Source organism: Hemitrygon akajei, chromosome 1, assembly GCF_048418815.1.
Source record: "Hemitrygon akajei chromosome 1, sHemAka1.3, whole genome shotgun sequence".
Taxonomy (NCBI): domain Eukaryota; kingdom Metazoa; phylum Chordata; class Chondrichthyes; order Myliobatiformes; family Dasyatidae; genus Hemitrygon; species Hemitrygon akajei.
This window is the reverse complement of record NC_133124.1, coordinates 12,990,703-13,016,386: the sequence shown is the minus strand read 5'-3', so window position 1 is coordinate 13,016,386 and position 25,684 is coordinate 12,990,703. Positions and strand designations below refer to the sequence as shown.

General features: G+C 41.7%; 1 protein-coding gene across 10 annotated transcripts in view; it reads left to right on the top strand.

Annotated features, from left to right (window-relative positions):
- Positions 1-11,009, top strand: part of LOC140721728 (cAMP-regulated phosphoprotein 21-like) — a 342,335-nt gene extending 331,326 nt beyond the window's left edge. For all 10 annotated transcript variants that reach the window (XM_073036862.1, XM_073036911.1, XM_073037093.1 and 7 more), the window contains one exon: positions 1,748-11,009. In XM_073036862.1, the coding sequence (XP_072892963.1) occupies positions 1,748-2,005 (258 nt within the window). In that variant the 3' untranslated portion in view covers positions 2,006-11,009. The remainder of the gene's footprint in view (positions 1-1,747) is intronic.
- The last annotated feature ends 14,675 nt before the right edge of the window (positions 11,010-25,684 follow it).

The following is a 25,684-nucleotide window of genomic DNA, read 5'->3' as shown; positions in this document are numbered from 1 at the left end:
GGACCATAGACTTACTTACCCAAACTTCTCTTAAATGTTGAAGTCAAGCTCACATGCACCACTTGCACTGACAGCTCATTCCACCATCTTACCACCCTCTGAGTGAAGAAATTTTCCCTCATGTTCCCCTTAAACTTTTCACCTTTCACCCTCAACCTGTGAGCCCTAGTTGTTGTCCCACCTAAACCTGGTGCAAAAAAAAATGCTTTCATTTAACCTATCTATACCCCTCTTAATTGTGTATACCTCCATCAAATTTCCATAAATCTTCTGCATTCCAAAGAATAAAGTCCTAATCTATTCAGTATTTCCTTATAGCTCAGATCCTCCAGACCCAGCAACATCCTTGTAAATTTTCTCTGTACTCTTTCAACCTAATTTATATCTTTCCTGGAAGTAGGTGACCACACACAATCCTGCAAATTAGGTCTCACCAGCGTCTTATGCAACTTCAACCTAACATCCCATCTCCTGTTCACAATACTTTGATTTATGAAGGCCAATATGCCATGGATTATGGATTAGTAGGTTCATAAATTGTGGGCATTTTATATTGCTGCCAGCATCAAGATTGCATTGGTTGTTAGCACAAACAATGCATTTCGCTCGATGTTTCGATGTTTCAATGTACATGTGACAAATAAAAGTAATCTTTATTATTTTTTTCTAAGTAAATTTTCAAAGTCAAAGTAAGTTTTATTATCAAAGTATATATATGTCACCAAATACATTAACTTTCATGTGAGAATACTCAGTAAATCTATAGAATATTAATTATAACAGGATCAATGAAAGATCAACTAGAGTGTAGAAGAAACCAAACTGTGCAAATGCAAATATAAATAAATAGCAATAAATAACAAGAACATGAGATAATGAGGCGAAGAGCCCTTAAAGTTAAATCATTGGTTGTGGGAACATCTCAATGAATGGGCAAGTAAGTGTAGTTAACCCCTTTTGTTCAAGAGCCTGATGGTTGAGTGGTACTAATTTTTCTTGAACCCAGAGGTGCAAGTCTTGAGGCTCTTGTACCTTCTACCTGATGGCAGCAGCAAAAAAGGAGCACGGCCTGGGAGGTGAGGATCTCTGATGATAGATGCTGCTTTCCTACGACAGCATTTCATGTAGATGTGCTCAATGGTTGAAAGGGTTTTACCCATGATGTTCTGCACCAAATCCACTACCTTTTTGTAGGATCTTCCTTTCAAGAGCATTGGTGTTTCCATACCAGGCTGTGATGCAGCCAGTCAATATATTTTCCATTACACATCAACAGAAGTTTGTCAGAGTTTGAGATGTCATGATGAATCTTTGCAAACTCCTAAGGAAGCAGAGGTGCTGCTGTGCTTTCTTCTCAATTGCACTTGCGTGCTGGATTCAGGACAGACACTCTGAAATACTAACACCCAGGAATTTAAAGTTACTGACCCTCTCCACCTCCGTTCCTCCGATGAGGACTGGCTCATGGACCTCTGATTTCCTCCTCCTGAAGTCAATAATCAGCTCCTTGGTCTTGCTGACATTGAGTGAGAGGTTGATGTTATGGCACCGCTCAGCCAAATTTTCAATCTCCCTCCTGTACGTTGATTCATTACCGCCTTTGATATGGCCCACAGCAGTGGTGTCATCAGTAACCCAAAGCATTACTGCACCAACAGATAATTGAATTGGCCTGTTCTGATCAATGCTGATAATGAGATCAGCGTTAACCTAACAGCTGTCTAACCTTTTCTGATTTTACTCTTAGGTGCCGATGACTCAGAGTTCTCAAGGGATGTCTCAACAATCATACCCACAGACAATCGTACTGTCCAATCAATCAGGTCAAGGAACACTTCCAGCTACTGGAATGTCTGTCTACTGCAATGTAATACCTCCTTCTCCTCAAAACAACCTGAGGTTGGTCACACCCCACTGCCCTGCCAGTAATGTACCAGTACTCCCTGCTAACTGCAGGGCAAACTGCACAAACATCAGCAGCACCGGATGGCAGGTTAAATACTGAAATGGTGTGGTAGGTTATCAAAAAAAAAAGCATTTATGGACATGGTAACTTGAAAAAAAAAGAATATTTGGAACATCATTTGAGGAACTAGAATTTAAATTCTCAGTAAATCACTGCTGGTACTGTTTAAAAAGTAAAGTTATATTTAAAAAAATGTTGGTTACTGGTGCAGCTTAGTCATGTCCTAGCTAGGTATGCCTTTGTAGCGTAGCAAAATGACATGGAATATCTGGCATAAGATGTCTCCTACCAGTGGGTGCCACTGTGTAGATTGTAATATCCCGATACTGATTAGTTTTGTACTTTGTGTTGAGTTTGTGAAGCTGAAAAGTATTAAATTAATTATATTAAAATATACATTGTACCAAAGCTGAAAGAGAAGGAATTGCTGAACGGAAGGGATAATTTATAGATATTATAGAGTTTTTTAAATGGATATATACTGTATTGTAGTGCTTATTCACAATAAAACTATTTGACCTCATGGATAAAGGTCACATTTCTACCATGTGATTGGTCTTCTCTCTTGACAGTTCAATTAGTTAAGTGACAGTTCTTAAGTGTTTTTGACAGGAGTTCAAATGTTGTTCGGAAGCCAGCTGCTAATTCATTTTTTTGCACTGAAGTTGCAGCCATTAATGAAGTAAGACTCTATGTTTATTTGCATATTTATTATTGTACAGTAAAATACATGTTTCCTCATCCTAAACCAACCGTTAATCAGAATCATTTGCAAGTTTGGGTAAATAGCTTGCTTTTCCCCACCTTTGACACATCAGTAGATAAACCTTAAATTTAATGACCCTCCCCATATACCATCTATATAAGAAAGCTATTGACAAGGATGTTAATTACGTAGATAAGTATTTTTATAAGGTGGTTAATATTTTGGAACTAATGGTATTGCTAATCTTCACAATGTCAATGTGCGATGTGAAATAGTTTTTTTTTATTATTGAGGGTAGATATTCTTGTGTTAGAAACTTCCTACACTAACAAAAGACTTTTCTGTGATCCATCCAAGGTAATATCTGACCTATGGGAAACCTCGAAAGCTTTCCAAAGTTTCTAAGTCACTGGATTGAATTAACCATTGCAAATTTGAATTGTGATACAAGCAGATGGTATTTAATATTGCAATTCCACCATATGTAGTATTTCATTTTTGGATCGTTTGATTTTCTTGCATTTGAAGAGTTGAGAAATTAGATATCAATTGGATTTCCATAGAAATCTTTGATATTAGGTCTTCATGTATGGATACTGCCATAGCAAACTAAACTGCTCAGTTAGTTATTCCAATTTAAAACCATAAGACATTGGAAGAGAACTCGATACAATAGAGTATTTGGCCCCTCGAGTCTGCTCCGCCATTCCATCATGGCTGATTTATTATCCCTCATAACCCCATTCTCCTGTCTTCTCCCTGTGATATTTGACACCCTTGCTAATCGAGAACCTATCAAAATACGAATCGGGTTTTATATCACCGGCATATGTCATCAAATTTGTTGTTCAACATCTGCTTTAACAATACCCGATGACTTGACTTCCAAAGCTGCATGTGGCAATGGATTCCACAGATACAACAGATCTCTGTTCTAAAGGGACGTTCTTGTATTCTGAGGCAGCGCCCTCTGAACATTTCCACAATAGAAATATTCCTCCCCATCTATCTAGGCCTTTCAGTATTCGATAGGTTTCAATGAAATGCCCCCTCATTCTTCTAAACTCCAGTGAGTACAGGCCACAATCCATCAAATGCAACTCCTATGTTAACCCTTTCATTCCCAGAATCATTCTCGTGAACCTCCTTTGTCAGCACATAAGTTGCCCAAAACTGCTCACAATATTCCGGATGCGGTCTGATCAATACCTCAGCATTACACCCTTGCTTTTGTATTTTAGTCCTCTCATATTTATTAATATACTGTTCATTGGACAGCATCCAGATTTCCAAAACCTGATTTTTAAGGGTTGTGGAGTGGGGGACAAATGCAGTTTCATTTCAGTACTTCAGAATCAGAACCAGGTTCAATATCATTGGTTTATGTTGAGGAATTTGTCGTTTTGCAGCGGCAGTGCAGTGCAATACATTATATTTTTTTAAAACTATTAATTACAAGAAGAAATATATTTTAAAAAAATAAACAAGTAGTGCAAAAGCAGAGCAAAAAAACGATAGTGAGAACGACTCAGAAATGAACCTCTAAAAATTGATCTCAAAATGGCGGTGCAGGCTCGAAGGGCCGAATGGTCTACTTCTGCACCTATTGTCTATTGTCTATAATTAGGATTCCATCTGTTGCCCAGCCCTAATTTACATCCCCGTAGGAGTTACAACTTAAAGCTTGTTCTTACCCTCCCATGTTTTGTGTAACTTGTGGTGTTTGAGAATGGGGACAAAGGCAGCTAGGAAAAGATCGCATGATTCAAGAATAGGAATCCAAGTAACGCTTAATAAGGATGCTTGAATACATGTAAAAGAAAAATTATAGTACTGCAATTTTAACTCTTGAAAAATTATATTTTTGAAATAAGTTAGGGTATAAAGGGATCTAGTACAGCACATGAACAAGCAGGTCAGCCCAAAATATTTTGCTGAGCCAATTAATGATGTCTTAGTTACATTAATCCCTCTGCCCTCAATACCCCTCTATATTATTGTGCCTATCTAAAAGCCCCTTAAATGCCCCTATCCAGGCACCCATCATTTCTGTGTGAATACACTTCTCTGGGTCATCCTTTAAACTTAGCCCTTCTCTCATGCCCTCTGCTAATAAAGGTTCTATTCCTAATCCGTATGTATTTGGACTGTGGGAGGAAACTGGAGCACCTAGAGGAAACTCACAGGGTCACAGGGAAAATGTACGAACTCAGTGGCAGGAACTGAACCCCAATCTTACGGCCGGCTGCTGTAAAGAGATTGCAGTAGATGTTTCAACCTTCAGCCTTCAGAGTTCCAGAGAAAACAATCATAGTTTGTCCAACTTCTCATTATAGCATGTAAGACCATCAGACCATAAGATACTGGAGCAGAATTAGGCCATTTGGCCCGTTGAGTCTGCTCTGCCATTTCATCATGGCTGATCCATTTCCCTCTCAGTACCAGTCTCCTGCCTTCATCCCCTGACCAATCAAGAATTTATCAATCTCTGCCTTAAAGATACGTAAAGACTTGGCCTCCACAGCCACCAGTGGCAATGAATTCCACAGATGAATTCCACTGGTGAATTAGCGCACATGCCGTCTAATCCAGAGAGCATCGTGCTGAATCTCTTCTGCACCCTCTCCAAAGCCTCCACATCCTTCCTATAATGGGGCAACCAGTACTGAACGAGGTACTTCAGATGTGGCCTGACTAGAATGTTATAAAGCTGCAATGTAGCTTCTCCGCTCTTGAACTCAGTGCCTTGACTCAAACAGGCAAGCAAGTTGAATGCCTTCTTTACCATCCTGTCAATCTGTGCAGTAGTTTTCAGAGAGCTGTGGACTTGGATCCCAAGAACCCTCTGTACTTCAGCACCCAAGCCTTCTCTTAAGGCTTATAAAATGAATGGAATCTTGAAGTGTTTCTCTAAGACACCAATGTATAAATAACTTTTGCATTGTGGGAGTAGTGGGAATATTTACCAGTCTCAATACCAATCAGTTTCAGTCTATTAACCAGCAGACATTGACCTCACGTGCTATAATGAGAGGCTGGGCAAACTTGGGTTGTTTTCTCTGGAGCGGCAGAGGCTGAGGGAAGATCTGATACAGATTTATAAGATTGTGAGAGGCATGGTGAAGAGCAGACAAACAGTATCTTTTTTTTTACGGGATCCAAATGTCTAATACCAGAGGGCATGTATTTAAGGTGAAAAGGAGATGCGAGAGTCAAGTTTTTTTACTTGGAGGTTAGTAGGTGCCTGGAATGCGCTGCTTGGGTTGGTGGTAGAGGCTGAGATATTGGGGTTATTTAAGAGACGTTAAAATAGACACATGTACGTGATGGAAATGGAAGGATGTGGACACTGTGTAGTCAGAAGGGTTTAGTTTATATGGCCATTAGTTTATTTGGTTCAGCTCAGTACTGTGGGCCTAAGGGCCTGTTCCTGTGTTGTACTGTTCTATGTACACACTTTCCAGTGATCACAACATTTCTAACTGAACTTTCCCCTTCCTAATCAATATACAGTAAACTGAAATGTTATATTTCTTCGCTGTAATCAGCCAGTTGCAAACATTATATAATAGATTTGGCAGGTGATGATTTGCTTAATTCATTAAATTTCTCCTTCTGAGTTTATGGGAAAGCATTTCATAGCCTTTAATGTCTTTACTGTGCATTAATACATCTCCTGTGAAGTCAAAGTAAATTTATTATCTATGCATGTACACATCAACATATTATGAGACTCATTATCTCACAGGCATTTACAAACAAAATAAGGAAATACAATAGAATTTATGAAAATTATACAAAGGCTGACAAACAGGCAATGTGCAAAAGAAATCAAACTGCAAATTATTGTGATAACTCATCGGATCAATTTCATTGCTCTCTCAGGTATAACATCAAGAAAATATGCCTTTTGAAAAGCTCACTATCAAAATATCATCCTTACCATATTAATTTGAAGTAAATGCTCCCATTAGCAGGTTGAAATTTGGATTCTAATCGGAAATGAGCAAAGGGATTAGAGAGCATCACAGCTATAACAGGGCTTATAACAATACTCTTGTCATGGTCATAGAGCATTACAGCACAAAAGCTTGCTGAACTACTATTCTGCCTAGTCCCGTTGGCCTGCACCTAAATCCCCTCCCATCCATGTACTTAACCAAGCTTCTCTTAAATCTTGAAATTGAATCCACATCCATCACTTGCACTGGCATCTTATTCCACACTTGCACCACCCTCTGAGTGAAGAAGTCCCACCTCAAGGTTCCCCTTAACATTTCACCTTTCACCCTTAACCCATGAACTCTAGTTCCAATCTCACCCAACCTCAGCGGGAAAAGCTGCTTCCATTTACCCCTCATACTTTTGTATATCGCTATCAAATCAAATCTCCGCTCATTTTCATATAATCCAGGGAATAAAATCCTCAGGGTGATCTGGTGTCCTCCCACAGACCAGAGACTTACTGGTTGGTAAACTTAATTGGTCATTGTAAATTGTCTTGTGAGTAGGCCAAGATTAAATGGGGGATCGCTGGGCAGCATGGCTCAAAGGGCCGAAAGGGCCTATTCCACATGGTATCTCAATAAATAAATAAATAAATAATTGACTCAAACATGGAAGTATAAGTATTAGTCTGCTTGCTCCAGTACACCATTCTAAGTGACATTAATAGTAAATTAATGCCACAGGCGGTTGTGGAGGCCAGGTCGTTGGGTGTATTTAAGGCAGAGATTGATAGGCCTGGAACTGGGGTTGAGGAGGAGAGAAAAAAAAGAATCAGCCATGATGGAATGGCAGAGCAGACTCGATGGGCCAGATGGCCTAATTCTGCTCCTATGTCTTATGGTCTAAATTAGGATTAATGCTTTATTTTAATATTAATTAACCCTTTATTTGAATTTGGGCCCTTACATAGTTGCTTAAAATTCATTTACAGATTTTTTAAAGATTTATGAACTAAAATAAGCCGAGGATTCAAAGATCACCAATTGCTCATGTGCAGGTTCATGAAGTAAAGTAATTCTTCAGCCTAGGGAATAAAGTCCAATAAAGTTCAACATTCCCTATAACTCTGGTCCTCAAGTCCTGGCAACATCCTTGTAAACTTTCTCTGTACTCTTTCAATCTTATTGATCTCTTTCCTGTAGGCAGGGTGACCAGAGCTGTACACAGTACTCCAAATTAGGCCTCTCTAATGTCTTATACAACTCCTGTACTGAGTATTTATATATATCTACAGGAGGTGCTGCCTCAAGAAAGCAAAATCCATCTTCACTAATAAAGTGGCCATGAATGTATGTTCGTGGTCTTCTGCTGCCGTAGCCCATCCACTTCAAGGATCGATGTGTTCTACGTTTAGAGATGCTCTTCTGCACAAACTGGTGTAATGCGTCCCTTTTTGAGTTCAGGTTGCCCTCCTGTCAGTTTGAACCACTCTACCTATTCTCCTCCTCTGACCTTTCTCAGTAACAAGGCATTTTCACCCCACACTTTTTTTAATTTCTCGCACCATTCTCTATAAACTCTAGACACTGTTGTGTGTGAAAATCCCAGGAGATCAGCAGTTTCTGAGATACTCAAACCACCCTGATGTAAGCAACAATCATTCCACGGTCAAAATCACTTAGATCACATTACTTCACCGATCTGATGTTCAGCCTGAACAACTGGACCTTTTGACCATGTCTACGTGCTTTTAAACATTGTGCTGCTGCCACATGATTGGCCGATTAGATATTTGCATTAATGAGCAGGTGTACAGATGCACCTAATAAAATGGCTACTCAGTATGCTGTATGGAGAATAGGATGTGTGGCATCTTTTTCCACTAACGATGTCATGATCTAAGTTTATTGCCAGCTGGAATCAGAATCAGGTTTACTGTCACTGACATACATCGTGAAATATATTGTTTTGTGGCAGCAGTGCATTGCAATGCGTAAAATGTAGCATAAATTACAATAAGAAATATATAAATAATGCTCTAAAGATAACTGGATAGTGTTCAGCTACATAACAAAACCTCTAAAAAGTCCTTTTCAGGTAGAATGTTGTTCTGATAGCATGTGACATTCTTTCATTTCTTTTTTGGACCAGATCCCTTAATTTATTCACTGTATATTTTATAGTATCTCTGTTAATTGGAATAACATTGAAATTTATGACCTTGCACATCTTCAACCTGCAGTTCTTTGCATACAAGGTCATAAAATTTAATGTTATTCAATTTAATTTCATAGCGTGTCGCACCAGACAGTCAGCTATTCTTGTCTGGTGCGCGGTGTCAGGATTGGTCTCCTTTCGGATTAACCGAGTCACGGTATGAACATTCCTGACTCGACCCTTGTTTTTTTTTACGAGGCCGACTGACTAGCTGGACGCTTAACCCGGCACGGATGGAAAGCATGCTTGGGGGTAGCCCGACTTGGATTTGAACTCGGGAGCCTTTGCTCCGGAGTCCAGCGCTGATGCCACTGCGCCACCTGCCGGCTTAATGTGATTCAGTGTGACTGCCCTAACTTGGCATTCACTATTGTTGCTTTCAATATGAGGCGGCACAGTAGTGTAGTGGTTAGCACAATGCTTTACAATACCAGCAACCCGGGTTCAGTTCCTGCCACTGGCCTGTTTCCTCCAGGTGCTTCAGTTACTTCCCAGAGTCCAAAAGTCTACCATCTGGTAGGTTAATTGATCATTGTAAGTTGTCCCGTAATTAGGTTAGGGTTAAATCGAGAGAAGATTGCTGGTGTCGTGGTTCAAAGGGCCAGAAGGGTATATTCCATGCTGTATCTCAATCAATCAATAAATAAATAAACTCAACCATGGAAGTATAAGGTCTCTGCACACACTAAATCAGAATATTCCTGCCCATTCTAAGTAACAGTAATAATAAATTAGGATTAAAGCTTCATTTTAATCTTAAGTAATTCTTTATTTGAATTTGGGCCCTTTATATAGTTCCTTAAAATTAATTTATAAATTTTTGCAAACTTGTGAACTAAAATAGGCAGAGGATTCAAAGATGATCAATTGCTCATATGAAGGTTCATGAAGTAAAATAGTTACTTAACCTAGGAGTTCCCAACCTTTTTATGCCATGGACCCCTACCAGTAATCAAGGGACCGTGGACCCCAGGTTGTGATCCCCTGCCTTAGCCTGACACCCATAATATGGGTTCAGTTTTAAATCCTGCCATTTCCATGCAATCTCATCTTCACAATTCCTACTGTGTCACATCTCTGCTTAGGCAGAAATATTTTGAGCATTAAGGGATTACAGTAAGACCCACCGCAAGCTGTTAGATCACCTGAAATACCTGCCTAAAATGGGATCAAAGTCAAAATGAAGGTAAATGTGGGTGTTCTATATTGGTGCCAGAAAGTGTGGCGATGCTTGTGGGATGCACCCAGCTCACGCTTAGGTGTGCTGTCTGTTAACACACCCAAAGGTGAGCTGAGATGAGGAGGAATTTCATTAGCCAGAAACTGGTGAACCTGTGGAATTCATTGTCACAGATGACCGTGGAGGCCAAGTCATCAAGTGTATTTAAGGTGTAGATAGATAGGTTCTTGATTTGTCAGGGTGTGAAAGGTTACGGGGAGAAGGCAGGAGAATAGGGTTGAGAGGGAAATGGATCAGCCATGATCAAATGGTGGAGCAGATGCGATGGGCTGAATGGCCTGATTCTGTTCCTATATGTTATGGTCTTAACAAAAACAATTCATTTCACTGTATGTTTTGAAGAACATGTGATAAATGGATCTTGAATCTTGAATCTATCATCAAGTATGTTCATCACCATATACAGTACTCCCTTGAGATTCATTTTCTAGCAGACATTCAATAGAATCAGTGGAAAACTAGAAACAATACCGGACAAGCAACCAACTTGCAAAAAAAATTGTGCAACTAATAAAAAAACAAAAAAAAAAGCAGTGAGAATATGAGTTGCCAAATCCTTGAAAGGAAGTCTGTAGGTTTGTGGAGTCAGTTCAGTGCTGAGGTGGCCCAATCCCAGTTTCCTGACGAACTTATGGTGCTGAAATTCTTTTTCTTCCACCCCAGTATGTTCCCTTGGATGCTGAACACAGATTTAACTGTAAACATGTCTTTCTATATTTGTCGCACTATATGCGTAAGATAAACGTATCTGTAAATTTATCTGGTAACAAGAGTTTGAATAACCAACACAATCTATGTATTTTTAGATGGATAGTTGGATGTACTTTTAATTTTTGTTTTTTTATAATCTTTTTTATTTGAATAATAATAGCAAATAAAGAAAATTGTATGAAAGTATTTATACAGCTTCAATAAAGAGTGTTGTGTAAATACTGAGGATGTTAAAACTTTCTCTGACTCCATCATTCAACAGCAAGTTTGGTTTTCTGCTCCACCTACTTTCTCAAAGTTCAAAGTAAATTTATTATCAAAGTACATATATGTCACCATATAATACTCTGAGATTTATTTTCTTGCAGGCATTCACATTAAGTACAAAGAAGAACAATGGAATCAATGAAAAACCGCACACAGGACAGACAAAAATAACAATAGTGTATTCTGGTTTATTATCCAGTGACCAAAGTGGGCATTATCTTGTGGTAATTACTGATTTTGGGTGAGGTCCTCTTTGACTGACCTTCGCCATTGATCAGAATCAGGTTCAGAGTGAATTTATTATCGAAGTACATATGCGTCACCATATACAATATTGAGATTAATATTCTTGCAGGTATAATCAATCAATCCTATAACCGTAATAGAATAATTGAAAGACCACACCAACTGGGCTTACAACCAGTAAGCAAAAGGCAAAAAAACTGTGCAAATACAAAAAGAAAGGAAAAAATCAATAATAGTAATAAATAAATAAGCAATAAATATCGAGAAGATGGGATGAAGACTCCTTGAAGGGAGTCCATAGGTTAAGGAAACAGTTCGGTGTTGGTGTGAGTGAAGTTATCCCCTCTACTTGAGAGGTAATAACTGTTCCTGAACCTGGTGGTGTGAGTCCTGAGGCTCATGTACCTCCTTCCTGATACAAGCAGTGAGAAGAGAGCATAGCCCTCTCACTTTATAATGCTTTAAGGCTTTTGAGACTTAATGCACAACATGCATTGAAGAAACTCTACATGATAAAAGGGAGAGAACTCTCCAATGTGCTTGTATTATGAAATGATACATAAAGGACTTATTTCAGTCCTTTGAAAGGACTATCCAATTATGTCCTGCCCTTTATCTAGCCCCACAACTTTGATCAAATCTCCTTTGAAGGCCACTATTCAATATCCGTCAGCATCAAGTTAACAAATTTCATGTCACATGCCAGTGATAATAAAGCTGATTCTGATCTTTCAAATGGTGCATTCTACATAGCGTAGCCATTAGTGTAACATTATTATAGTGCCAGTGACTGGGATTCATTTCTCATAGTCATCTGTAAGGAGTTTGTATGTTCTCCCCGTGACCGCGTGGATCTCCCTTCCACCCCCACCCCCCACGTGCTCCGGTTTTCTCCCAGGTTCCAAAGATGTACCGGTTATAGTTAGTAAGTTGTGGGTATGCTATGTTGGCACTGGAACCATGGCAACACAGGCTGACCCCAGCAGATCTTCAGGACTGCCGGTCGTCGACGGAAAATAAGTGACCTATTTCACTGTATATTTCGATGTTTTGATGTACATGTAACAAATAAAAGTAATTTCTATCTTTAATTGCACAAAAGAAATTATCTATATTCATAAGTTATAATATACCCAATTTCTCCTCCGCTGTCGTGCAGAGAACTTCCAAAATCTCCCTATTAACTATGCATCTCAAGTTCAAAAGCCTTTGTGTCTTTCGTCAGGGTAAAATCCATGGCACCATATCAACCTTACAGGAAAGGTGTGTTACAGGAAAAGCATGGTTAAACTGGGAAGAGTTACAAGGATCTTAGTAGGTCAGGCAGCAGCTATGGAAAGGAATAAACAGTCAACATTTCAGGCCAACTCTTTTCATCAGGACTTGGGCCTGAAGTAAGGTTCTCAGCCCAAAATGTTGACTGCTTATTCCTCTTCATAGATGCTGCCTGACCTGCCGAGCTCCTCCAGCATTTTGTATGCATTACTCTGGATTTTCAGCATCTGCAGAATCTCCTGTGTTTACAAGGATCTTGCCAGGATGAGAGGGCATGAATTATGGCCAAGTTTAGGTCATTACATCATGGAATGTAGGAGACTGAGGTGTGAGCTTATAGAGGTTTATAAAATCATGGGAGGCAGCAACAGTCTTTCCCCCAGGGTAGTGCAGTTCAAAACTGGGGGTCATAGGTCTAAGGTGAGAGGGAAAGGGACAACTTTTTAACACAGAGGGTGGTGAGTATATGGAATGAGCTGCCAGAGTAAGTTGTTGAGGCAGGTTCAATAGTGGAGTACCATTTAAGAAGCACTTGGACAAGTACTGTCTAAAGAGGGGCGGGGCTTGGACCATGAATGAATACAGGAAATTGGGATTATCTGGGTGGGCACTGGCTGGGCCGAAGGGTTTGTACCCGTTCTATATTGCTCTATGAATCTATCGAGGTTGTGGAACATTTTGGAAAGGGAAACAGAGTTAACGCTTCAGGTCAAAACCCTTTTATCTTAACCGGGAAGGTGAGGCTCAGGTTTTAAAGATTTAACTTGCAGTGAGGGTGGGGAGGGATGAATAAAGCAGAGGAAATATTTCTGATATTGGCATCATAGTGTCAGTTTCAAAGAAAGATCTGTAAATTGAAATGTTAATTGATGGAGTCATACAGCACAGGAACAGGCCATTTGGCCCAACTGATCCATACTATACAAGAGTCCCATTTCCCCACATCTGACTCATATCCCCCTCATCCATTTACCTGTTCAAGAACAGTACCATGGCAGGTTGGTCAGGTTAGTCAATGTCCCTCAGCATTCAGGATGTGGTAGTAAATTGAATTAGACTTCGGCCTTGTGGGAGAAGCCAGAGAGTGGTTGTAGATGCTTGCCTCTCTGACTGGAGGCCTGTGACTACTGGAGTGCCGCAGGGATCAGTGCTGAGTCTGTTGTTGCTTGTCAAATGTATCAACGAAGTATACCTATAACTGGATCAGCAAATTTGCAGATGACACCAAGATTGAGGGTTAGTGGACAGTGAGGAAGGCTATCATGACTTGCAGAGGGATCTGCATCAGCTGGAAAAGTTGGCTGAAAAATGGCAGATGGAATTTAATACAGACAAGGGTGAGGTTTTGCAGTTCGGTAGGACCAACCAGGATAGGTCTTACACAGTGAATAGCAGGGCATGCGGAGAGCGGTAGATCAAAGGGATCGGAGAATATAGATCCATCATTCATTGAAGTGGTGTCACAGGAAGATAGATTTGTAAAGAAAGCTTTTGGCATGTTGGCCTTCATAAATCAATGCATTGCGTACAGGAGATGGGATGTTATGTTGAAGTTGTACAAAACATTGGTGAGGCCTAATTTGGAGTATTAAGTGCAATTTTGGTCACCTACCTACAGGAAAGATGTGAATAAGTTTGAAAGAGTAGAGAGAAAATTTACAAGGATGTTGCCAGGTCTGGAGGACCGGAGTTATCAGGAAAGATTGAATAGGTTAGGACTTTATTCCTTAGAATGTAGAAGATGGAGAGGAGATTTGATACAGGTAAACAAAATTATGAGGGGTATAGATAGGGTAAATGCAAGCAGGCTTTTTCCACTGAGGTTGGGTGGGACTACAACCAGAAGTCATGTGTTAAAGGTGAAAGGTGAAAGGTGAAAAGTTTAAGGGGAACATGAGGTGAAACCTCTTCACTGAGAGGGTAGTGAGAGTGTGGAACGAGCTGCCAGCACAAGTGGTGCGTGTAAGCTCGATTTCAACGTTTAAGTGAAGTTTGTTTCTCTATGACCACACATGCATGGGTTTTATCTGGGTGCTCCAGTTTCCGCCAATAGTCCAAAGGCGTAACAGTTAGTAGTTTAACTGGTCATTGTGAATTGTCCCGTGATTAGGCTAGTGTTAAATCACAGGGTTGCTGAGCATTCCTTGCTGTGTCTCTAAATAAATAAATGGCGGTGCTGGAAGCGTGGCAACACTGGCGGGCTGTCTCCAGCAAACCTTGCATTGCGTTGGTCAGATGCAAACACTGCATTTCGAGGCACGTGAGATAAATAAAGCTGATCTTTAAGGATTACCTGTATTTTACTTCCGTTTCCCCCAGGTGTTAATTATTGAAATTAGCTCCTTCTGGTCCGTTCCACAAACTAGTCTAGAATCTACAATGAAACTCTCAATGATGCAAAGGTTTTTGTTTAATGTAACGTTTATTCCACAGACCAGGACAGATCACACTTTGCCGACTGGGAACTTCCAGCAGTCATCACTTGGTCTTCGTCAGTAAATTGTCCTTCCTGGAGGTCGGTGTGGCTTAGCCACATTCACTGAAGCGATCTGGCTGTCAAACCACGAGCCTACACGGCCATCAGCTTCCTGTTCTCCTCCCTGTGTCTAATCCACACAGGATTATACAAGGTGAAGGGAAAACATTCCCAATAAAACAAGCATGAAATTAAACTCGAAACTAATCAAGACTGCATCTATTACAAGCCGTTTAAACTATTCGACGGGTCAGGCAGCATCTATGGAGGAAAATGAACGGACAACGTTTCAGGCCAAGATCCTTCATCAGTAGCCTAAAGTGTCAGCTGTTCATTCCCCTCCACAGATGCTGCCTGACATGCTGAGTTCCTCCACCATTTTGTGCATTGCTCTGGATTTATAGTGTCTGCAGACTCTCTTATGCCTAAACTACTCATTCCTTTAGTTTTGGTTACAACATCGAACACAGAACAATACAGCACACGATGTTGTGCTGACCCATTAACCTATTCATTCTAACATTTCCCTCCCATATAGCCCTCCATGTGTTGACCCAAGAGACTTTTAAATGTCCTTAATGCCTCTGCCTTTATCACCACCCCTGGCAAGGTGTTCCAAGCACTCACCACTCTCTGTGTAAAAAGCCTACCTCTGACATTCCCCTTCCCACCTCCGTACATCCCTCCAATCATCTTAAAATTATGTCCTTTTATATTGGCTATTTCCATCCTGGTAAAACATCTCAGCACAAAAACAAGCCCTTCAGCCCATCTAGCCCATTCTGAACTGTTATTCTACCTAGGCCCATTGATCTGCACCTGGACCGTAGCTTTCCATCCATGTACTTATCCAAACTCCTCTTAATTACTGCAATCAGCCTTGCATCCAGCACTTCCGCTGGCAGCTCGTTCTAACTTTCACCACCCTCTGAGTGAAGAAGTTCCCCTTCATGTTCCCTTTAAACATTTCACCTTTCACCCTTAACCTATAACCTCTAATTTTTGTCTCACTCAACCTCACTGGAAAAAGCTTGCTTGCATTTACCCTCTCTATACCCTCATAATTTTGATAACCTCTAACAAATATCCCTTCATTCTCCCATGTTCTGGGGAATAAACACCTAACCTAATCAATCTTTCCCTTTCAGGTCCTCAAATCCTGGCAACATCCTTGTAAATTTTCTCTGCACTCTATCACTCTTATTGATAGATTTCCTGTAAGTAGGTGACCAGAACGATACAAAATACTCCAAATTAGGCCTCACCAATGTCTTATACCACTTCAACAGAACATCCCAACTCCTGTACTGGTATTTATGAAGGTCAATGTGCCAAATACCCTCTTTACAACACTATCTTCACTGCTTCCAGGGAATTATAGCTTGGTTTTCCCAGATCCCTTTGTTTTCCCATATTCCTCAGTGCCCTACCACTCACCATGTAAGTCCTACCCTGGGCTATCTTCCAAAGTGTAAAACCTCACACTTGTCTGCATTAAATTCCATCTGCCATTTTCAGCCCATTTTTCCAGCTGGTTCAGATCCCACTGCAGTTTTTAATAGCGTTCCTCACTGTCCACTCAATCTATAAACCTTACCATTTTGTACACCTTTATCCAGTCACGTCTCATCCTCCTTCACTGCAAAGAGAAAAGCTCGAGCTCACTCAACCTATCACCTGGCCTTGGCCGAGTTTTGGAACTGGGATTATCTTTACATTAAAGTATCGTGGTTTTATTTGACTGGCAATGATTAACATTAAATCTTAAAGTTCTGCTTAACTTTAAGATGCCATTTCCACATTTCAGTTTCTTTAAAATATTCTGATTCTTGGTATTAGTCAGAAAAGGGGCGACATGGCTCATCGCTTTACAACAGCCAGTTGTGTAAGATTGTGGTTCACTTCCTGGTGCTGTCTGTAAGGAGTTTAAATATTCTCCCTGTGACTGAGTGGAATTCCTCCAGATCCCTATATTCCATAGATGTACGGTTAAGGTTAGTGAGTTTTGGGCTTGCTAAGATTTCAAAGATGTACAGTAAGCTACATCGGCACCAAAGGCCTGGTGACACAATCTTTGCTGATTTGATTTGAAGCAAAGCAACGTACTTCACGGACACAAGAGATCCTACAGATGCTGGAAATCCAGAGCAACACACACACACAAAGTGCTGGAGAAACTCAGCAGGTCAGGCAGCATCTGTGGAAACGAATAAACAGTTGTCGTTTCACTGTATGTTTTAATGTACATGTGACAAAGCTAACCCTTAAAAAGTCTTAAAAGGAGCATAGCAATAAAAGTAAACTATGCAGTTAAAGTCCTGCAAGAGGACCATAATCTTGTCGTAAGGTTTGGAGGCTTGTGTGCATCAATGATCCGGAGAGCGATGCTGGCTGGAGTCAGAGCTTTATGCTTGGTAGGGTCACCCATGCCAAACAGATCAAAAGGTAGGTCCACCAGTCCTCCCGGTTCGGGGATTCGGCTCAGGCCTTACAACTTTGACTGGTAAAACAAAATAGTTACAGAAAAAGCAATGAAGAATCCTGCATCTGTGTGCGATGGTAATCCGGAGTCCCCACCCGCGACGCGTGGCTGACAGGAGTGAAAACCGAGAGAAAGCTGCTGTACTGGCACGAGGACAGAGCCTTGAACACCACTAGAGATGTTGGACCTCCGTTGCTGCCCTAAATGCCAGTAGCGTAATGGGCAGTAAGTATACTGTATATGCAGTTAAGTAGTGAAATGTGTAGCATCTTGTGACACAAATTGTTACCATGCAACAGTAGAAGATAAAGGAAAAGAAACCCTGGCATTAAGAATTATAAGTGTGGTGTACACCAGATTGACTATGATGACATTTCTCTATATAGGGTAAAAAAGTCATCTTTTTAATTATAAATTGTTGCTCTGGAATCAAAAGACAATAACATCTGTTCTCACCATCTGGACTCCAAGAAGAGAAATGGTTCAGTAGTGTCAATGGTTTGCCTTAGCTGTGATCTAATAAATTTCCGGTATTGGATTTCATGTGGAATTCTTCGCAAATGCTAAATTTTTTTCTCGCATCTCTTCACAACACAACACACTTGCAGCTGGGGATATTCGGAGTTCGGAGTTCAATTCAGGAGTCTCTGGATGTCCTCCCCGTGGAACATGTGGGTTTTCTCCGGGTGTTCCAGTTTCCTCCCACAGTCCGGGTAGGTTAATTGGTCGTTGTAAATTATCCTGTGATTAGGTTACAGGTTTATCAGAGCGTTGCTAAGGCAGTGTAGCTCAAAGGACCAGAAGGGGCTACTCCATAGGGTGTCGCTAAATAAGTCAACATCAGAGGCAGGCTTTTCAATACAGTGTGCGCTAGGTACATAGAGGACACAGCCAGGGGTGGTGGGAGAAGCAGAAAAATAGAACACAGAACACTACAGCACAGCACAGGCCCTTCAGCCCACAATGTTGTGCTGACCTGTTAACCTACTCTAAGATCAATCAGCACTATGTTGAGTTTTTCCCTCATTACACGGGCATTACCCAGTGTACAACTGTTGCATTCCAAAACTACTTAACGTTTGGTGATTACAATGTTCATTCATCTCTCCTATCCAATTCAAATGGTTTTCAACTTCAACCATGTTTCTCCTTCCTGTGCAGTGGATGAGAACACATTGGAGAAATCACATATGATTCAAGTCACGGAGAAACTGAGGAGGCCAAGTAATTGGGTGTATTTAAGGCAGAGCTTGATAGATTCTTGATTAGCTGAGGCTTGGAGAGATACGGGCAGAGGGCAGGAGTCAGGGGCTGAAAGGGAAATGGATCAGCCACTACGAAAAGACGGAGGAGACTTGATGAGCCAAACGACCTAATTCTGCTCCTGTTTCTCATAGTCTATGGTCTAAACAGATCTGCACATTACAGTCATAGAGTACCACAGCACATAAAGCTAAACAGATGCCATATAAAAGAGCAAAAATTAGTGGGAAGATAGAGGATTGCGAAGCCTTCGAATACTAACAGAAATCGGCTAAAAAAGTCATTAAGAAGGTAAAGATGGAATACGAAAGTAAGCTAGTCAATAATATTATTGGAGGATACCAGAAGTTTCTTCAGATACATAAAGTATAAAAGAGAAGGGAAAGTGGACATTAGCCCACAGGAAAACAATGCTGGAGAGGAGGTAATGGGGGGCAGGGAAATGGCGGGTGAACTGTATACGTATTTTGCATCAATCTTCACTGTGGAAGACACTAGCAATATGGTAGAAGCTCCAGGTGGCAGGGGGCATGAAGTGGGTGAAGTTACCATAACTAGAGAAAAGATTCTTGGGAAATTGAAAGGTCTGAAGGTAGATAAGTCACCTGGACCAGATGGTGTACACCCCAGAGTTCAGAAAGTGGTGGCTGAAGAGATTGCGGAGGCATTAGTAATGATCTTTCAAGAATCCACTAGATTCTGGAATGGTTCTGGAAGACTGGAGAATTGCAAATGTCACTCCACTCTTCAAGAAATGAGAGAGACAGCAGAAAGGAAATTATGGGCCAGTTAGTCTGATCTCAGTGGTTGGGAAGATGTTGGAGTCGATTGTTAAGGATGAGGTATCAGGGTACTTGGAGGCACATGATAAAATAGGCCATAGTCAGCATAGTTTCCTCAAGGGAAAATCTTGCCTGACAAATCTGTTGAAATTCTTTGAATAAATAACAAGCAGGATAGACAAAGGAGAATTGGTTGACTTTTTTTTTGGATTTTCAGAAGGCCTTTGACAGGTGCCACACATGAGGCTGCTTAACGAGCTACAAGCCCGTGGTATTACAGGAAATATCCTAGCACGGTTGACAGAAGGCAAAGTGTGGGAATAAAGGGAGCCTTTTCTGACTGGCTGCCGGTGACTAGTGGTGTTCCACAGGAGCCTGTGTTGGGACTAATTATTTTTATGTTAATGATTTGGATGATGGAATTGATAGCTTTGTTGCAAAGTTTGCAGATGATATGAAGATAGGTGGAGAGACAGGGACTTTTGAGAAAGTACAGAGGCTACAGAGCAGCTTAGTCAGATTAGGAGAATGGGCAAGGAAATGGCAGATGGAATACAGTGTCAGGAAGTGTACGGTCATGCACTTCGGGAGAAAAAGTGAAAGGGTTAACTATTTTCTAAACAGAGAGAAAATACAAAAAAAAAGAGGTGTAAAGGTACTTGGGAGTGTTTGTGCAGGATTCCCTAAAAGTTAATTAGCAGGTTAGGTCCATAGTGAGGAAGGCAAATGCAATGTTAGCATTCATTTGAAGAGGACTAGAATATAAAAGCAAGGATGTAATATTGAGACTTTATAAAGCACTGGTGAGACCTCACTTGGAGTATTGTGAGCAGTTTTGGGCTCGTTATCTTAGAAAGGATATGCTGAAACTGGAAAGGGTTCAACACAAAGTACACTGCAGATGCTGTGGTCAAATCAAGACGTACAAAAAAGCTGGATGAACTCAGCAGGTCGGGCAGCTTTTTTGTACGTAAGGGTTCAAAGGAGGTTCACAAAAATAACTCCAGGTTTGAATGGCTTGTCATGTGAAGAGCACTGGAATTCAAAAGGATGAGGGGTAACCATTGAAACATATTGAATTCTGAAAAGGCCTTGATATACTGGATCTGAAGAGGATGTTTCCTATAGTGGGAGAGTCTAAGACAAGAGGACGCAGCCTCAGAATAGAGGGTGTCCTTTGAGAAAAGATTTCTTTAGACAGAGAGTGGTGAATCTGTGAAATTCTTTGCCACAGGCAGCTGTGGCGGCCAAGTCTTTAATGTATATTTAATGCAGAGGTTGATAGATCCTTGATTGGTCAGGGCATGAATGGATATAGGGAGAAGGCAGGAGATTGGGGCTGAGAGGAAAATTGTTATCAGCCATGATGAAATGGTGAAGCAGACTCAATGAGCCAAATGTCTGCTCCTATGTCTTCTGGTCTTATAAACAGGCACTTTGGCCCATTTAGTCCATCCAAACTGTTACATTGGGTGATCACTTTGCACAATGTATCCAGGTGCCAGGAGTGACCATGGGTGTGTTGCCCTTAAGTCATTTGTTTAGCTTTCTTACATTTTCGCTTTAGTAATTCGTTTGTAATTATTTTCTAGTTAAAGTTAAGGTTGTTAAAAGTAAATTCGATGTCTGTGATGTATCGCGGCATGCAATGATATCACACCCAATTTCACTGCGTCTTGTGGGAAAATACCGGTTTGGAGAAACGGGAAGGAGGGGGCTTGTGTGTGCAGGATCAGCGCGAGAAAAGTTTTCATTCTACGCACTAAGAAACATCATAGAAGCAACGCCATAAGTTCATAAGATAATCGATATGTTGAAGTAAAAATGTTAATGCTGATTCTGTTAAAAGTAATGATGGTTGATAAAGTTTATTTTCTTGTGTTATTGAAAGCGTTGCTGGATAGTTTGTGCGGTGTATTTAAAGCCAGTTGATGGCGTAGGTAGATTCTGACTGTATGTTGTACTTTAATGTAATATAGTTTGTTGTGGTTTTACTTTTACAAGTATTTATGATGTAAATGTGATGCCAAGAAGGAAACAAATACTGTATATATTTTGTATTGTTTTATCAACAGTTTTCACCATACATTAATGTGGAAGAGTGAACAGTAAACAGTTAATCTTACTGGGATCGTGCCTCATTGACTACGGTTTACCTTGGTGTTTAGTTCAGAGTTTCTACACCTGAATGAGAACACTACAGTGAAAAGGCGGCATTACCAGGTGTTTCAACAAGTGGTACGATGGCATCGCGATCCAGCGTCAAGTTGTTGCCATCCAGCGCCTGGAGCAGTAGGGCATCAACAAGTAACGCTGCCCACGCAAGAGCTAAAGCAGAAACCGCCAGGGTGCAAGCGTCATACGCTGAATAGGAAGCAGAACTGAAAATGGAAAAGGCTGCCAGAGAAGCTGAAAACCAAAGGGAGAAGGCCGTAGAGAAGCCGAAAACCAAAGGGAAAAGGCCGTAGAGAAGCCGAAAACCAAAGGGAGAGGGCCGTAGAGAAGCCGAAAACCAAAGGGAAAAGGCCGTAGAGAAGCCGAAAACCAAAGGGAAAAGGCCGTAGAGAAGCTGAAAACCAAAGGGAAAAGGCTGCCAGAAAAGCCGAAAACCAGTTGGAAAGGGTAAGGATAGAAGCAGAGTTAGAAGGGCTGATGCTACACCGAGAAGCCGATGCTGCCAGGGTGGAAGCAGAGATATTAGAAAATGCTGAAAAAATACACGTTCTAGATGAAGTAAAATCTACTTCAGAAAGGGCCTGAGTGGAACGCACTAGCGACTACGTCCGATCTCAAATGGACCGGAAGATTCGTTCTTCCTCTCCATACTTATATGCTAACGTCCCATTTCACGAGGAGTCATAGAGAGGCCCAATTGCATCACATTCATCTGAGGAAGGCAATTTACCTTTGCAACTTTGCAATGAAATCGAGAACAAAAGGGCTGACAACAAATACTTCTCGACGCCAAACTTACCAGATTTGGCGAGAGAAGAGGCAAAGGCTGAAGTCAAAACAGTAAATCCCATAAAGAATGTACACACTCAGTCATATGCCCACCAACACATTCCCCCAGCCAGCATGCCACTTGCAGATGAACCCACAATGAGATCTCGTCACTTCAGGACTATACCAGTTTGACGATAAGCCTGAAAATTACCGTGCATGGTAATCCTCATTCACCAACGCTACCGGCGGAGTCCGGCTCGAAGCAACACAAGAGTTGGATCTTATGACAAAATGGCTAGGAAAAGAATCATTTGAACAGGTGAGATGCATACGTTCAGTGTACATCAGCAACCCCAAGCTAGCTTTACGCAAAGCATGGGAGAGACTTCGGGAGTGCTATGCGGCCCCTGAAATTATTGAAACGGCACTATTTCAACGGCTGGAAAATTTTCCTAAGGTGTCAGCCAAGGACCACACTAAGCTAAGAGAGCTCAGAGATCTACTCGTGGAGATTGAAGGCGCTAAAGAAGACGGCTATTTAACTGGTCTGTCATTTCTAGAGACTTCATACGGAATTAGACCAATCGTGGACAAACTTCCATTTGAGCTGCAGGAGAGGTGGGTGTCTGTTGGCTCAGAGTACAAGGAAGAGAACGGTGGTCGATTTCCTCCCTTTAAGTATTTCACTAGGTTTGTGTGCAAGGAGGCAAAGAAGCAAAATGACCCTAGCTTCATGAGTCAAGGTAGCAGTACAATTCACACCAAGCCAGTCAAATCCACTTTGAATAATTTTAACATCAATAAACCTGTCTCGGTGCGTAAAACTGAAGTCTCTACAACTAACAATGACCCTAGCAAGAATTGTCCATTGCACAACAATGTGCACCCCCTCAAAAAATGCAGAACGTTTAGGAAAAAACCCTTTGACGAGAGAATGGCCCTTCTCAAGGAGAAAAAAATATGTTTTAAATGCTGTTCCTCTACCTCTCACCTCGCTAGAGAGTGTACGATCCCTGTGAGATGCTCGGAATGTAACAGCACTAATCACGATGGGGCCATGCACTCCGGCCCGTTACCGCAAACTGACAAAGCTCCTTCACCCTCACAAGAGGAAGGTGGGGAGGGAGAGGATCACTCCAAGACAACTGTCGTCAGCTCGAGCTGCACAGAAGTTTGCGGTCAAGGTCAGTCAAGCCATTCTTGCTCAAACATCTGCCTCACTAAGGTGTACCCTAGGGGAGCCAAAGACAAGGCCATCAAAACCTATGTAATTCTGGATGACCAGAGCAATCGCTCACTAGTCAGACCAGAGTTCTTTGACTTGCTCAACGTAGAGAGTAATCAGTTCCCATACTACCTTAGAACTTGCTCAGGCAGCGTAGAAACATATGGCAGGAAGTCAGAAGGCTTCCAGCTCGAGTCGCTGGATGGTAAAGTTGTCATCTGTCTCCCTCCGCTCTTAGAGTGCAATGAAATTTTGAATAACCGCACCGAAATTCCGACGCCAAGTGCAGTGTGACACCAGCCACATCTCCACCACATTGCCAAGCACATCCCAGAACTGGACCCAAAAGCAGAAATACTCCTGCTACTAGGAAGAGACATTCTCAGGGTGCACAAGGTCAGGCAGCAGGTCAATGGACCACACGACGCCCCCTTTGCCCAACGCCTGGATCTGGGCTGGGTGGTGATAGGAGAGGTGTGCCTTGGCAATGTACACACACCGACAGTTAAACACACTCAAGACCAACATGCTAGAGAGTGACCGTCATTCAATTTTTCAACCCTGCACAAGCATTATGTGTATCAAGGAAGCACGACAAGGCTTTAACAGGTGTGGTAAAGTAACCGATAAGACACTGGGACAGTCAGTCTTTGCTCAAACTGAGCATGATAATAAACTTGCTCCACCAGCAGAAAAAACTCAAATGAGTGAGACATTTGAGCTGATCGAACCCAAAAGAGACTCGGAAATTCGGCCGCAAATACAAACAGGAGTCACCTACCTCGAAGAACCGATACGTACCACCGAACGCTTTCAGCAGTTCTCCACTTTGAATTCCTTAGTGAGAGGACTTGTGTTCCTCTTTCACATGGCCAGATCCCACAAACACTCATTCCAAAATAGTAAATGCAAGGGATGGCACAAATGTAACTTAACTCGCACTGCGGACAAATTGGCCCAGGCAAAGGACGTCATCCTTAAAGCAACTCAAAGAGCAGCTTTTGCAAGGGAGTTTTCGGCCCTCAAAGCTAATAAATCAATACCAAAGGACAGCCCTTTGAGGAAACTCAACCCGATCCTGAAGAACAATCTTATTTGCATTAGAGGCCAGTTAATACACTCTCACCTTTCAGCTGCAGAAAAGAGCCCAGTAATCCTGCCCAAAGACAGCCATGTGTCCATACTGCTCACTCGCCATCACCATGAACAGGTAAGGCATCAGGGCCGTCACCTGACAGAGGGAGCAATCAGGGCAGCGGGACTGTGGATCTTGGGAGGCAAAACACTGATCAACTCAGTACTCTACAGATGTGTAACCTGCAGGAAACTGCGAGGGAAGCTCGAAGTTCAACGTATGGCGGACCTCCCACCAGAACGCCTCAATGCCTGCCCTCTTTTTACATATGTGGGCTCGATGTATTTGGTCCCTGGACTATCATCAGTTAACGCACCAGAGGAGGACAAGCAGAGAGCAAACGGTGGGCCATCATATTCAGCTGCATGAGTTCAAGAGCGGTGCACATTGAGGTCATCGAATCTTTGGATACATCCAGCTGCATTAACGCTCTCAGGTGCTTCTTTGCACTAAGAGGCCCTGCAAAACAGTTAAGGTCTGATTGCGGCACGAACTTTGTTGGAGCGTCCAAGGAGCTCGGGATGGACAAAACGGTGCAAAGGTACCTCAGTGAGCAGGGATGCAACTGGGAGTTCAACACACCACACATCTCTCACACGAGAGGCTCATGGGAGCAGATGATTGGTATCGCCAGAAGGATCCTCGATTCAATGTTTCTGCAGCAACGCACCTGACTGACCCACGAAGTACTATGCACACTAATGGCAGAAGTCACAGCTATAATAAATGCATGACCACTCCTACCTGTGTCTTCTGACCCGGAAAGCCCCTTCATACTCTCGCCATCAATGCTCCTTAC